Raw genomic sequence first — 14350 nt, 5'->3', positions numbered from 1 at the left:
TTCCGTTGGCTTGGAGAAGCACACGCTGTCCCCTACGAGGCTACGACTACGAGTCTTAGACCATCTCAAATAAGGAATTTATTTCAATTTTTGTTTATGGTCCATCTATTATAAAAAATAATTTTATATTAACTTTTGTGTTATAAACAATAAATAAAAATTCAAAACATCTTTTTCTTTTTTATTATGAGAAATTAACTTTAATTCCTATTGTGATCCCACTTAATTAATTAATTAAAATTCTTGAAATTAATGTAATTACTTTTTTTAACAATACAATTTAAATATTTAAATTTAAAAATAATTCACTATTAAAAGATATTAATATTAAATAAATTCATATATAACAATAATACACAATATATAATTCGGGGTTACAATAATTTGTAAAATTACTTAGTACAAAAAAAACATAATTAAACTTTATAGTTGACGACAAGCATTGTGAAATTGCCATATGTGTTCAATCAAGTTCTCTTTCAATTGTCTATGTTGCTGCCTATTTCGAACTTGGGCATTTCTTTGGAGAAATTGATAGTATGGTGCAAAATCTTCTTCTCCCAACTGAGGTTGCGATAAGCCATTTTCAACATTATCATACTCTAAGCCTTGAGCAAAATTTTCTGTATAAGTGTCTCTTTCATCCTCAACAATCATATTATGCAATATAATACAAGCTCTCATTATGTTGGCAAGCTTCTTCTTTTCCTAAAAACGAGCTGGACCACGTATAATTGCAAAGCGTGCTTGCAACACTCCGAATGCTCGTTTCACATCTTTTCTTTGCCCTTCTTGGTATTGTGCAAATAACTTGCGTTTCTCCCCTTGTGGCTTTGAGATTGATTTGACAAATGTGGCTCATTCAGGATAAATACCATCTGCTAAATAGTATTCCATTGTATAATTATTACCATTAATAGTATAATTTACCTCCAGAGCACGGTCATTTAGAATATCATCAAACACTGGAGAACGATCTAACACGTTGATATCGTTATTTGAACCAGAAACTCCAAAGAACGCATGCCATATCCAAAGGTCTGAAGATGCTACAACCTCAAGTACTATGGTTACAACCCCACGATAACCACTAATGTACATACCTTTCCACGCCTTTGGATAATTTTTCCATTGCCAATGCATGCAGTCAATGCATGCCAGGGAAGCCACAACCCTCCGCCATTTGTAGCAGGCATTGTACGTCATTTGGATTGGGTTTTCACAAGTATTCATCCTCGAACAATGAAATTACACCTTCAACAAATTTTTTCAAGCATTCAATTGTAGTGCTCTCGCCTATGTGCACATAATCATCAACAGCATCAGCTGCTACGCTATATGCTAACATCCGTATCGCAGTGGTACATTTCTGGAGTGGCGACAAGCCTCTTCTTCTAGTTGCATCAACTCTCTGTTGGAAATGCGGATAGACGTTTGAGAGAGTGTCTACTATCCGAAGGAACACATGTCTTCTCATTCGAAATCTTCGTCGAAAAATATCAGCATTATACACCGATTTATCTGTAAAGTAATCTTGGAAAAGGCGATCATGTCCTGCTTCTCGATCTCTGTTGAACCATCTACGAATAATTGGGATAGAGCTTCTATCGATATCTTCTTCTTCTGAATCTTCGAGTAAATACTCATCGATCCAATTATCTATGAGTGTGTTATCTTGCCGTCTTCTTTTGCCATACAAAGTCTCATTAAACATATCATCAAAATTTCTAGCCATATCTAGAAATGTAATTTTAGTTCTCTTTTGAGGTGAGAAACAAGAGTTGAAGTGGAGTTGCGGAGTCATTGATAGTTGATATTTATAAGTGTGTCTGCAATAAGTACCTTAACGGCTAGTTAACGGCTAGTTTTGCAACGGCTACCTAACGGCTAGTTTTGCAACGGTCACTTTCATGAACAATAAGGGCACAATAATATTGACTAATTTAAAAACTTACATCATAAATAAATAAAACAAACTACATCACATACCAGTAATACGCAATAAAAATAAGAACATACTACATAACTCTACGAATACAAAGAACCATTAAGTAAACCACTTGGCGATTATTTTCTCACATGCAATCTCATGAAGAGCTCGTCGTTTTTCACTCATTGTAGACGTGTCAGCATTAAGTATTTGCATATCCATCTCCCTTTCCCTTTCCTTGGCTATCCTTTCCATCTCCCTTTCTTTTGCTTTTATCTCCATTTCTTTAATATACCTCTGAGTTTGTAATTCTTGTTCTTTCATTGCCGCTTGAATTTGTAATTCCTTCTCTTTGATTGCCATAATCTTTGCTCTATGTTCCTTCTCCTCTTCTCTTTCTTTTTTCCTACCCATTAGTTCCCTTTCTCTAACATTCTTAAAATCTTCCATGAGAGATAATTTTTTGACAACCGATGATTTTCTTTCGCTAAAATCTTCAGACATTTGTGCTTTTTCCTTACTTTTTTGCTTGCTCTTCTTTGATCCTTGTGGGCGAACAGGAGAGTCCACACCGGGTTCGTCAGCCAACGGTGTTTCTGGATTTGATGAGGATGAGTATGCTCTAGTTGCACTAACCTTGGTTCTCTTTGAGCCGCCATTCTGTGTAGGTAGTTGGCTTCTCCATTTTTGCTCCAACCGAAGCATATTTCAATGCCTCTCAAAAGTGAATTTTTTACCATAATTTGTGGAATAAAGTTTATAAGCCAACTCCTTTATATTATCAGCGTTCGAACCACTCTTTATGTTTCGATTAGCTTGATCGTAGCAACCAGCAAATTGTGCAACAGCCTTGTTGATCTTATACCATCGTTTCTTACATGCAACTACCCCCTTGTCATGTCGGAGCAAAATTCTACACAGTAGCTATGAATTCGACTCCAAAATGTTTTCCCCTTTTGATCGGTACCAATTATAGGGTTAGTTGAAACATTTAACCATGCACTGATCATCATCTCATCCTCTTTCCAATGCCAGTATTGAATACTATCTTGTCTCCGATCTTCAATATCATCATCATTGAGGTCGATAGTATCTAATCCACGCGGGTTGGCAAAATCTGAATATTGCGAATTTGGACTAGATTGTATAGGAGTCTGAGAGGATGGGTTAGAAGAGCCACCAACACCAGATGAGTTATGTCTTGATGCACTAAATTGAGTTAGAAACGGCAAGGAGGTTGGAGTAATATTTCCGATAGAGGGGTTAAATATGGATGAAAATGGAAAATGGGGTGTTTGTGAATTTTAATTTTGCGGTTGGAATATAGGAAATTGATTATTATAAGGAGCTTGAAAATTGAAATTAGAAAGACTTTGTGGATTTGGATTTTGAAATGTATTTGGTAGTGTGAAGTTTTGATTTGGAACTTGATAGTTTGAGGTTTGAGATTATTGGGTATTCGGAATTTGAGAAAAGTTTTGTAAGTAATTGAAGAAAAAGTTGAGTTGGTTTGGATTCATTTTTTCGAACAAAAAATAATAGTAGCAGAATTTTAATTTTGTAAACTTGGAAGAAAATGAAGAAGAGTAGTAGAGAGTGTGAAAACAGAAATGTATCTAAGTTGTATATATAGAGTAACAAAATATTAATTTATTAATAATAACGGTAACATAAAAACGGCTAGTTTCTAACGGCTAATTTTACAACGGCTAGTTTTGCAACGGCTAATTTAATATAATAATATAAATATAAATAATATTTAATATTAATTATGATATAAATAATTAATATAAATTCTTAATTAAATAAAAATTTAATTATTTAATCTAATTAATTATTATAATTATTAATAAATTAATTATAATTTAATTACTTAAATAATTAATATAAATTATTAATTAAATAAAAATATCAATATTTAATATAATTAATCATTATAATTATTATTGAATTAATTATTATTTAATTATATAATATAATTATTTAATTAATTAACATAATTATTTAATTAGTTATTTATACAATTATTTATTTTTACCTAACTTGCCATTTGACAAGTGTGAATTAGCTAATGGGAGTCCTCATTCAGAGGGACTTCCTCGTCTTGAAATGAGTGAAGAAACTCAAGTGAGTTCTACTCCAACGCTCCAATTCTCTTTTTTCTCACACAAAAGGCTCCAAAATTTAGCCCGATGGAGATGCTTTAAGAGTAACTCCAATGGGCAGTATCTTGAGACCCTGTTTCTAACAAAAAAGAGATAGGCCGATTGGAGAGGAGAAGAAACGAATTTCTGCACAGGTCTCAAAGTGAGGGAGTCCTTATAAATAGAAACTCAAATTAACCAATAATAATTTGTCATTTGACAAATTATTATAAAAATAAATAATTATATAAAATTTAAAATAGTTAAATAATTATATTAAATAATTAAATAATAATTAAGTTAGTAATAATTATAATAAATAATAATTAATTAAATAATTAAATTATAATTAATTTATTAATAATTTTAATAATTAATTAGAGTTTAATTAAACACATATGGTAATTTTACAATACTTATAAAGTTTTATTATGTTTTTTGTATTAAATAATTTTATAAATTAGTGTAATTCTGAATTATATATTGTGTATTATTGTTATATATAAATTTATTTAATATTAATATCTTTTAATAGTGAATTCTTTTTAAATTTATAAATTTAAACAATATTATTAAAAAAATTTAATTACATTAATTTTAAGTATTTTAATTAATTAATTAAGTGAAACCACAACAGAGACTAAAGTTAGTTCCTCCTAATGGAGAAGAGAGAGATACTTTGAGTTTCTATTTACTATTTGTGACGCAAAAGCTGATGTGGAGTTACATATTTTTTATGACAGGTAGGCCATAAATAAAGATTGGGATGAGTTCCTTATTGGAGATGGTCTGATGGTTAAGTCTAAGAGAATTCATTAATTCTACAGTATAATGATAACGTTATATAGGCGTATGGCAGAATTCGTCGTGTTATGTATACAAGTTTTTTTTTGATAAATAAGTTTAACCAAGTTAATTCTATTTTAACAAAATTTATTTATACAATATGCACATAAAATTATTACGTTTTTTTTCTTTTTTGTTTTGTTTTTTTATCTTACATTTTTTTCTTTCTCTTTTTTTTTTCTTTTGTTTTTTCTTATTTTTTTTGTATGTTTCATCATTTTCGTTGTTTTATTTATTACTACTATTGTTGCTGCATTTTTTTCTTATATTTTTTCTATTGATTTTACAACATTATATGTATATATATTATTTGATTTTTTTTTCAAAAAAAATTATAAAAAATTAAAATAAAAAATAAAGAAAAAAAAGTAGTAGAAGATAAAGAGAAGAAAGAGAAAGAATTTTGAATTATACAAAACTTATCAGAATAAAAATACACTAAAATTTCTTAATAATAATATGTAAATTTCTTAGTTTTTACATCGAAATTTTGCTACAAATGCACAAAACTATTTTCATTAATACATTTTTTCTTTTTTTTCTTATTTCTTTCTTTTAATTAAATTAATATAGGTTCATCTTCTTTCAAATAATTTTATAGCATTATGTATTTCTTTTTCTTCTTTGTTTGTTTTTTTTATTCTTGTTAAAAGAATAAAATAAGAAGAAATTTGAGAAGGTAAAACAAGAAAAAAAAAGATGAATAAGAAAAAAACAAAGATGATGATGATGATGATGATGAAAAAGAAGGGGACGGATTCGGTGTGCCGAACCGCTTTGGCACACCAGTGCACATGATGTTTATGTTTGGCTGATCGGTGCGCCATTTGAGGATGGCCGTCGGATCCCTCTGTTTTTTCAATCCAATGGCAGAGATTACTCTTTCTCTCTTCTCCTATGATTGGTTAGTGGTGTAGGTGTGTCAGAGGGGTTAGTTTGCAAATTTCACTTTGTAGCTGGTTATTTTTGTTACAATTAAAAATTAGTTGGGTTTATGTGGAATTAGTTTATCATGTTTTAGGAACTAAATTAATGGCTGTTAGTGATTCTGTTTAACACCAAATCGGACATGATAGAGGAGGGCTGAGAGGGAAGGAAAAGCGCCGTGGACGTCGTTTGACGCATACAAAATAAGCTGCGATGGATACGTATCCGTCACTGACCCGTCAATGGAGTAACGGAGTTGCAGGAAGCTTTCTCCCGCGGAGTCACACTGCAAAGCTGCCTGCTCTCCGAAATGCGGCCTCTGTCGCGACTCGTTGGTTCGGAGGATGAAGATCTGCATAGCGTCCTCGCCGGAGCTGGATTCGATCACCGTCGGATAACAATGAGTGATGTTTCGGCTAGATGCATGGCTTTGCCGGAGACGCCCAACAAGGAAGGATCGAAGCGGCGCGGGGATGGTGGGCGACAGGATGACGAAGGAGAAGCCCATGGTGTTACGGGTCGGGCGGGTTAGGTTAGAACACAGTTGGTTGAACTTGGGTCAGTCGTGATGGGCCTCTGGATTTTTTTTCCTGAGATGCACCTTTTTTCTGAAACCAATGCTGGGCTCAAGTGTTGGGCTATTAAAAGTGTTGTTAAAACTAGATAAATTGTCTAGTATGGTGGTCCTTTTCACCGTACGAGCTGGTCCAGTGTCGAAAGAGGCAAAGAAAGGAAACGATGAAAGGGGGTGCAGAGGTGCGGTCTTTGTCGCCAGACAGGGCATGATCGAGTTTCCTCCCACTTAAATCCCAACAGCAGAATGAACACACAAGAGGGTGCATCATACTTTAGTGGTGAGGGCGAAGGTGAAACTGGCAGAAGGGAGGACTCGTCTGCGGAGGATGAGGTAAGACTTTGCCAACAAATTTTTTTAGTCGTCTTTTTCAATTAATGTATTGCTATTCATCGATTCCTAGTTCATGGCTAACTGAAAGTATCGTTGTAGCTGGCATGGGACGATGCATCGGACGTTGCCTTGGACGAGGGTTATGATTCACAGGGCACAATTTGGTAACCATTCATTATTTTTAGTGCGCTCACAGCTAAATCCAGTGGGAACGTGGGTCTTCAAATTAGGCAAAGGTGTGGTGATGCAGCAGGTGTTTTAGCTTCTTAGAAGATCATGCGTGATGTTCTATGTTTGGACAAACAATAGGTAGCTATAGAAAACTGTTTTGGACTGTTATACTTCCAATTTGACCATATCCAGGCCGCTATATGACTTTATTTTGTAACGCTCTATATTTAAACTGGAAATTATTCTAGAGCATCCATGGTGCTGTATGAATTGAAATTGCAAATTAGTGTAGAGAGCATCCATGCTGCTGTGTGAATTGAAATTGTAAAGTAATCCAAGGAACACTGATATTTTGAAAAGTTCTTAGTTACACCGGTCATAAGATTGTATCATGTACAAAAAGAGTTAAGTCTAGCAGTTGCAACACATCAACAATCAGAACACAAAAAGTTGTTGCCAAATCAGAAAAGGCAATCCAAAATAACATGGTCAGCTAGTTCATCAACCCAGTTGGATTCATTCAAAATCAACAAATTGGACCAACAGCTCCACTTCTGGGTGGGTACTGGAGATCTCAAAGACGGCCAGCTTGGGCACACTTATGTTACACTTGCGCAAGAAACCCACCCACCCTTGGCTAATGGTGCCACAATTGCACATTCTTTTTCCCCCGTATTTGCTGTAGATGGCCCGGACGGAAATCTCCCCCGATTTGAGAGTGACCATGACACCATCGTTGACGTCGTCTCCAAAGTGCGGCACATTTGGCTGGGCAAACCAAAATGGAGAAGGAGATGAAGTTAAGGACATGTGTAACATGAATGCAATGTGCATGCAGTCAAACAGAATGAAACGACAACTACTGACGATGGCATTATGAACAATTAGCATGCAATTGGGTGCTTCTTTCCCTAAACAATGGAATTTAATTATTTAAGAACAACATACATTACCAACAAATTTCTGTAATGAATTTCAAGTCAACAACCGATCCACCAGATAGCCAACCATTAATAATTAAGCAACAGCAGAGAACAGAAGATGTGGACCACGTAGAAGGGCACACATGCCAACATAGTAAGGACCAGCGAAAGAAGAACACTTTATGTAGACCAGGTAGGCCGCCACATTACTTTTAATAGAGGGAACAGCAGGGGAACAAAATAGATAATGCGGTCCCCAAAGTTAAACAACGTAACACGTGTATATATAGTGGAGAGGGAAAGCCATTACCAGGAAGTGGGTGCCCAAGAGCCTTTTTGTGATGTGCATGATGAAGAAGGGGTGCTCAGACCGAAATGTCTACTCCACCTCAGCTGCAGCTGCGCTCCTGGGGACATTGATGCACCCCGTTCGACGCCGGGGCGCTTCAGGAGCGCGTGTACGGTTCCGTGGAACCTTCGGGGGTGTGACGTCGTCGGATTCATCACCGGACGTAGCATACGTCCTCTCCATACCCGATGACTGAAAGATGCGAACGCTGAAGTCGTCTTTGCCCTTGTGCTTGAACAGCAGAATGTTAGATGGTTGTAGCTTGTATTCACGATAGAACCTTTGCCATCCCCTGCCGAGAGTGATCTCTTTCCACCCGTTGGGCCTGCATGCAATCTTGTAGGTATGGTTTGACCCATCGGCGACCGTGACGTAGAGATGGTTGCTACCTTTGGGGAGGAGCCCATTCGGTAATGGTAGACGCTGCATATAAGGGCACATGAGGAGTCGGCATAAGAGATAGAACAAAATGCGGAGAGGAGAGTCAGAAATAATGGAAAGAACAAAAGAGCAAGCTTTAACCTACCATCGGTCGCGACGGATCTCCTGCCGCTTTGATAACCCTAACGACGTCACCTTTCGCGTGTTCTCGTACCATTTTCTCATCCAGGCACCAACAGAGAAGAAGGGGATATTCTTAGTTAGGAGAACACCAAGAGAGTGGACAGCGTGTGAATCGAGCGGATATGAAGGGTGAATCCTATCTAATTAATTAATTTAGTCAGAGTTCCACCCCTTAGCACTGTGCGCCATCACCCTTCCATGAAGTCTTCCTCGAGAAGCCAAAAAGTTTCGTCCCTGAAGAGGAGAGGAGCTTCGACTGGGGTCGGGTATTATGGGTTGGGTTTCTCGCGAGTTCGGGTTTTCGTTTTTGGGTCGAGTCAGTTTCTCTGGCCCAATACCAGATAAAAAAAAAGTTATTTTCTAGGATGACCAAACCAAAAAAAAATTTAAAAACCGTAAATATACAAAATAATAAGTGTAATTATGAACAACTTACCTGCTTCCATCGACTACATCAATCCGTGCATCCATCAACGGGCCAAGGCTGACAACACGAAGGGATTTTTCACTGACCCACTGAAATGGAATGATTGATAAGATTAGGTTAAGGCTATAATTTAAATTTTGAATTCATTCGGTGGTTATAGCTTTTTTTAGAAATCCGTTTATTGCCCTTGGTAATTGCACCCACATTAATTCCCAATTAATGTCCAGTCTAATCAGGTTTAAGGGTTATTTATTAAAAAGATAAAAAAATTTTAAAAGGCGGGAGGTGTTTCGCCAGATTAACGTGCGTACGTTTATGTTTTTCACTACCCAAAAAAAAAAGCGCGTACTTTTCAAAGAAGGGAATCACACTGAGGTACGTACTTGTTTAAACCAGTCCCTTCGTATTCTTTGTTGATCCAAGCATTTTAGTTGGAAACAGGTTTATCCTTTATAAAAGAACGGAATTTGGCATAACATAACGATACGCTAAACGAAAATAATTCCAAATGTTTATTCCGGTAGTGTAAAACCGATTTGCAAGGATAACTCGATAGACAGGTCTTCCATAACGCACCCGTAAATAGTTGTCGAAATGTTCTGGAATCATGAGTTGGAAACGTTAAATGCTAACGGCTCGAGGCAATTCCGTAATTTTGTTTAAACCGCTCAAACGACTTGTTTTATTTGGGTGAATTACAGGCATAGGGGCTGAGTTATGAGTAACAACAAACAATTCACGATTAGCAGAGAACGAACCGCTGAAAGTAGATATAATAATCGCTACAGAGTTTTAATTAGCTTTTCATAAGATCAAAAGGACGACGAAACAAACAAACCAGATAGATCGTTCAAGGCTTTGGTCATCGACAAAAAACCAAAACAACATAAAGATGTCACCCATGTGAACCAGTTCAAATACCTCCGTCACTGTCTTCATCCTGCTCCGGTCGAACGCCTGCCTGGCGGGACAAAGATTTCTCCTTGGCTTTCAAAACATCGACGACACTGTTTGCCAGGAGTCGCCAATTTGAGCTTTCCGCTATCATTTCGATTGCTTTGTCATACAGTCGTCGACCGGCCGCGTCGTATTGTTGCAAGGTCCTGCGAAGCAACTTTTCATCCCGTCGCCGTGCCTTCTTCTCTTCCTCCAGTTGATCCTCCTTTTGCTTCAATTTGACCATTAAGTCTATGTTCTTGGCATTGATCTGGAAGAGTTCCTCTGCCGCTTTTTCAATCCTAGCATTCCATAACTCCTCCTTCCTGACAAGTTCGGCCTCAACGAGGTCAAAATCCGCGGACTGTTCATTTGTACGGAAGATGTTGATCAGATTAGACATCGGCTCTTCCGTGAGGTCGACGGGACTAATGGTGGGGTCGGTGATGGTCTCGTTCGACATTTTCTCAGAAGTACACAGTGGAGAGAGCAGTGGAGGGCGGCAGAAAAAAGGAAGAGGATAAGGATAGACGGAGAGGTGAGAGAAGGAGTTACGGCAGAGAAGAACTGGGAAAGAAGCATTGGGAGGTAGGGTTTGTCATTAAGGGGCACGTATACATATACCGTGTAAATTGGGAAGCTTCGTCGAATAAACGAGTAATTAATGTACTTGGTTTATTTTTGGGAAAATAAACGATTTATATTTAAAAACTAGTTCGATGGAAGAAAAAAAAAGGAACATTTTGCGTTAATATAGTTTTAAATTTGTTTTTCAATTGCCCTTCAATGCTCAGCTTTAATAATTACGTCTAGGATCTCCTCGATTCACGTGCCAAACCCACAGATGGAGCATCGGTTACAGTGGGCGTAAATGAAGGCGTATGTGGCACGGTACCCGACTTATCTGGTAAGGCATTTTACAGTATATAATCTCCCTCCCCAGCGTTCCCTCATCGCGTCTGGTCTTCCATGCTAACAACGCAAGATAATTCCCTAATTATGTATCAAACCCTCAGATAATTCCCCGTTTTTTGCTTGGGGCTGTGAACTATCAGATACGTATACATTTAATTGATACAAAACAGCCCAAAAAATTGTTAACTCAATGGCGAGTCACCGAAATACGTGTTTTGCGTATTTATGGGAAATTATTTCAATTTAAATCAACTCAAATTATTACTAACAATACAGGAGATGAGAAGATATTGATAGTTAACCGCATCTGGATTAAACGAAATTATACTGACTAGAAGCATAGAGTATTAATCTACCGAAACAATGCCATTCAAAATGGAAATGACTCAAATTTGGTTGTTGACGTGTAGTCGTCATTGGCGAGGAAGGATAAACTGATTAACAATTCAATATTAACGGATTTTCAAAATCGAACCGATGAAAGTAGATATAATAATCACTGCCAAGTTTTAATTAGCATTTCAAAAGATCAAAAGGGCAACCTAACAAACAAACTAAATAGATCGTTCAGGGCTTCAGGCTTCGACAGAAACCAACACAACATAGAGATGTCACACATGTGCACCAGGTCAAATTCCTCTGTCCCTGTGTTCACTCTGCTCCGGTTGAACGCCTAATGGAGGGGACAAAGATTTCTCCTTGACCTCCAAAACATCGACGACCCTTTATGCCAGGTCACGCCACTTTGAGCTTTCGGCCATCATTTCGTTTGCTTTGTCATACATTCGGCGAATGGTCGCGTCACACTGTTGCTGCTCCATGCGCAGAAACTTTTCCTCCAGACGCCTTGCCTTCTCCTCTTCCTCCAGTTGATCCTCCTTGTTCAACTTGACCATTAACTTCAAGTTCTCAGACCTGACCCTGAAGAGTTGCTGTGATATTGTTTCAACGCTAGCCTCCCAAATTTCCTCCCTCCTGACAAGTTCGACTTGAACGAAGTCACATACCAGGAACTTTTCATCTGTACGGATGATGTCGATCAGTTTGGCCATGAGCTGTTCCTTGAGGTAGACGGGACTGGCGCCGTTGTCGTTGACGGTCTCCTTCGACATTTTCTCGGTAGTACACAACGGAGAGAGCAGTGGAGGGTGGCAGAAATAAGGAGGTGGATAAGGATAGACGGAGAGGTGAGAGAAGGAGATACGACAGAGAAGAACTGGGAAAGAAGCATTGAGAGGGATAGGGTTTGTCATTAACGTGCACGTATACCTATATAGTGTAGGCCCTATGGTGTAAAGTAAGAAGCTGCTTCGAATACTTTTTTTTCAATAGAAAATGTGTAATTAATGTACGTCATTTTTTTTTTGAAAAAATAAAATATTTATATTTAACGAAAAAGAAGGGATAACAAATTTAATGTAGTTTTAAATTTAAATTTAAAGTTATTTTTCAGCGTTCAGGTTCTAAACCGACGTTTAAGATGTCTTCGATTCCTGTGCCAAACCTAAAAACGAAGCATCGGTTACAGCGGGCGTAAATGAAGGCGTGCGTGGCACGGTTCCTGACTTATCTGGTGAGCCGTTTTGCAGTTTATAAGTTCACTACCCAGTTTTCCTTTATCGCATCTGGTGATCCATACTAACGACGGTCCTCTTGTAAACTTTCCCTTCCACCACCTATTCAATAAATTTAGATCAAATAGGATGAGATCTAGTGCAAGCACTGAGAAAGGCAGAATAGGAGAGAAGGCCGGATATGGGAGAAGGAAAGGGAAAGGGAAAGGGAAAGGGGTCCCACCGCGCGTCTGTCCGCTGACTCTTCTGCCTCGCGAAATATGGGAGAGAATTGCATCAAGGGTTGCGTCGTCCTCGATCCAGGATCTGTTTAACATGCAGGCGACCTGCAAGGTATTTTTGGACACAGGCCGCTCATCTGCGGTGTTCAAGGTGGCCTCCATGGCGGAGATACCCGTCATGTTCGGTTATGACTTGGAGGACCGTCCTGAGGATGGGTTCCTTTATGTAAGCGCGCGCGCAGGAAATCCGGGCGCTATATTCCGTATAGGGATGCGAGAATTCTGCTGGATGGGCCGACACGTCGCTAGGGTCGACACCCTGCTTGAGGCCGCCGATGCGGGTGATGTCCAAGCCCGCTACATGTGTGCGATGCTGCTGCTGACGCCAGGTGTTGGGGACGGGGCGGACGCTGGAAGGGGGGTTGAAATGTTTGAGAACGTGCTGGGTGCTGGAAAAATCGAAATGTGCAGAGAACTCTTCGGGCAGTTGTTCGCAAATCCGCTGATTGGGGTGCACCCGTCGGATCCAGGGAAGCCCGTCGTCTGTCGGTCAAGCGTCTGCCCGACCTGCGGGACCATGGGTGCCACCAACGATTCCTCAACTGTGTCCTGCGTCCACTGCCTTGCCGAGTTCGAGGTGTTGCATTTCTTTAGTCTATTTACTTTCAGATGAAGTTTCGCTGTAACCAAAGCTGAATGTATTTCATTGTTAATGAGTCGGGTGTTTGGGTTGGGTGGCCTTGTAAATCCCCGCTTTCGTGGACCAGATAAGTGACATATTCGAACCGATGCATATCACCGTATTCAAACATTTAAACGGTCACACGCATAACCTTCGATAGAAGCACTATTTCATAACTTCATTAGCTAATAGGCCAAGCCGAATAAATTAAAAAAAAAACGGGCCATAAAAGTTCAATATTAGCGTTGGGACTAAACAGTACAATAGTAATCCTAAACATACATTGCCGGGGAGGGGAGGCGTCGGTTTATGGTGTCTCCATCCCGTTGTTGCACTAACCCGTAAGACTTGGGACTTTACCTGTCCAGCAAAACGCCGGCCATCTGCCGTATGATTTAATTACGATAAATGCTTCTTTAATCAATATAATTATTATAATATATGAATGCATCGGTAAACGAAAACATCTAGAAAAACGTATGCGGTACTGAACCACGGGCAACCCCCCTCCCCCTACCCCCCGAACGGCAGTATATTATATTAAAAGCAAAATGCTACAAGGGCATCTACAAATTCGTCCATCCTCCTTTTGTAATCTCCAATAATCCGTCCTCGAAGTCCCTCCAAATGGCCGGAAGTTCCCAAGGGGACAAAACGAAACTGGAGGTATCCATTCAGCACGAGTGTCTGCCGAATATTCTTCCTCTCGAATTATGGTCGAGTATTGCGACGATGGTTGCATCGAATTCGATTGAGGATCTGTTCAACATGCAGGCGAGTTGCAGGTTATTTGCATCTGCATGCAATTCCGACGCCGTGTACAGGCACGCCTTG

General features: G+C 38.5%; 3 protein-coding genes across 3 annotated transcripts; 1 reads left to right on the top strand and 2 right to left on the bottom strand.

The window, feature by feature from the left end:
* Positions 1-1219: 1219 nt before the first annotated feature.
* On the bottom strand, positions 1220-1735 carry LOC130965715 (uncharacterized). Its single transcript, XM_057890473.1, has one exon. It carries the CDS (start codon positions 1733-1735, stop codon positions 1220-1222), a length of 516 nt encoding a protein of 171 aa, XP_057746456.1.
* A 312-nt stretch (positions 1736-2047) lies between these two features.
* On the bottom strand, positions 2048-2635 carry LOC130965714 (uncharacterized). The gene has a single exon (XM_057890472.1). The coding sequence runs from the start codon at positions 2633-2635 to the stop codon at positions 2048-2050; it is 588 nt and encodes a 195-aa protein (XP_057746455.1).
* Positions 2636-12742: 10107 nt separating this feature from the next.
* LOC130965713 (uncharacterized) lies at positions 12743-13507 on the top strand. Its single transcript, XM_057890471.1, has one exon. It carries the CDS (start codon positions 12743-12745, stop codon positions 13505-13507), a length of 765 nt encoding a protein of 254 aa, XP_057746454.1.
* The last annotated feature ends 843 nt before the right edge of the window (positions 13508-14350 follow it).

Source organism: Arachis stenosperma, chromosome 3, assembly GCF_014773155.1.
Source record: "Arachis stenosperma cultivar V10309 chromosome 3, arast.V10309.gnm1.PFL2, whole genome shotgun sequence".
Lineage (NCBI taxonomy): Eukaryota > Viridiplantae > Streptophyta > Magnoliopsida > Fabales > Fabaceae > Arachis > Arachis stenosperma.
The sequence above is the reverse complement of the archived record's forward strand: the minus strand, read 5'-3'. Positions and strand labels throughout refer to the sequence as shown.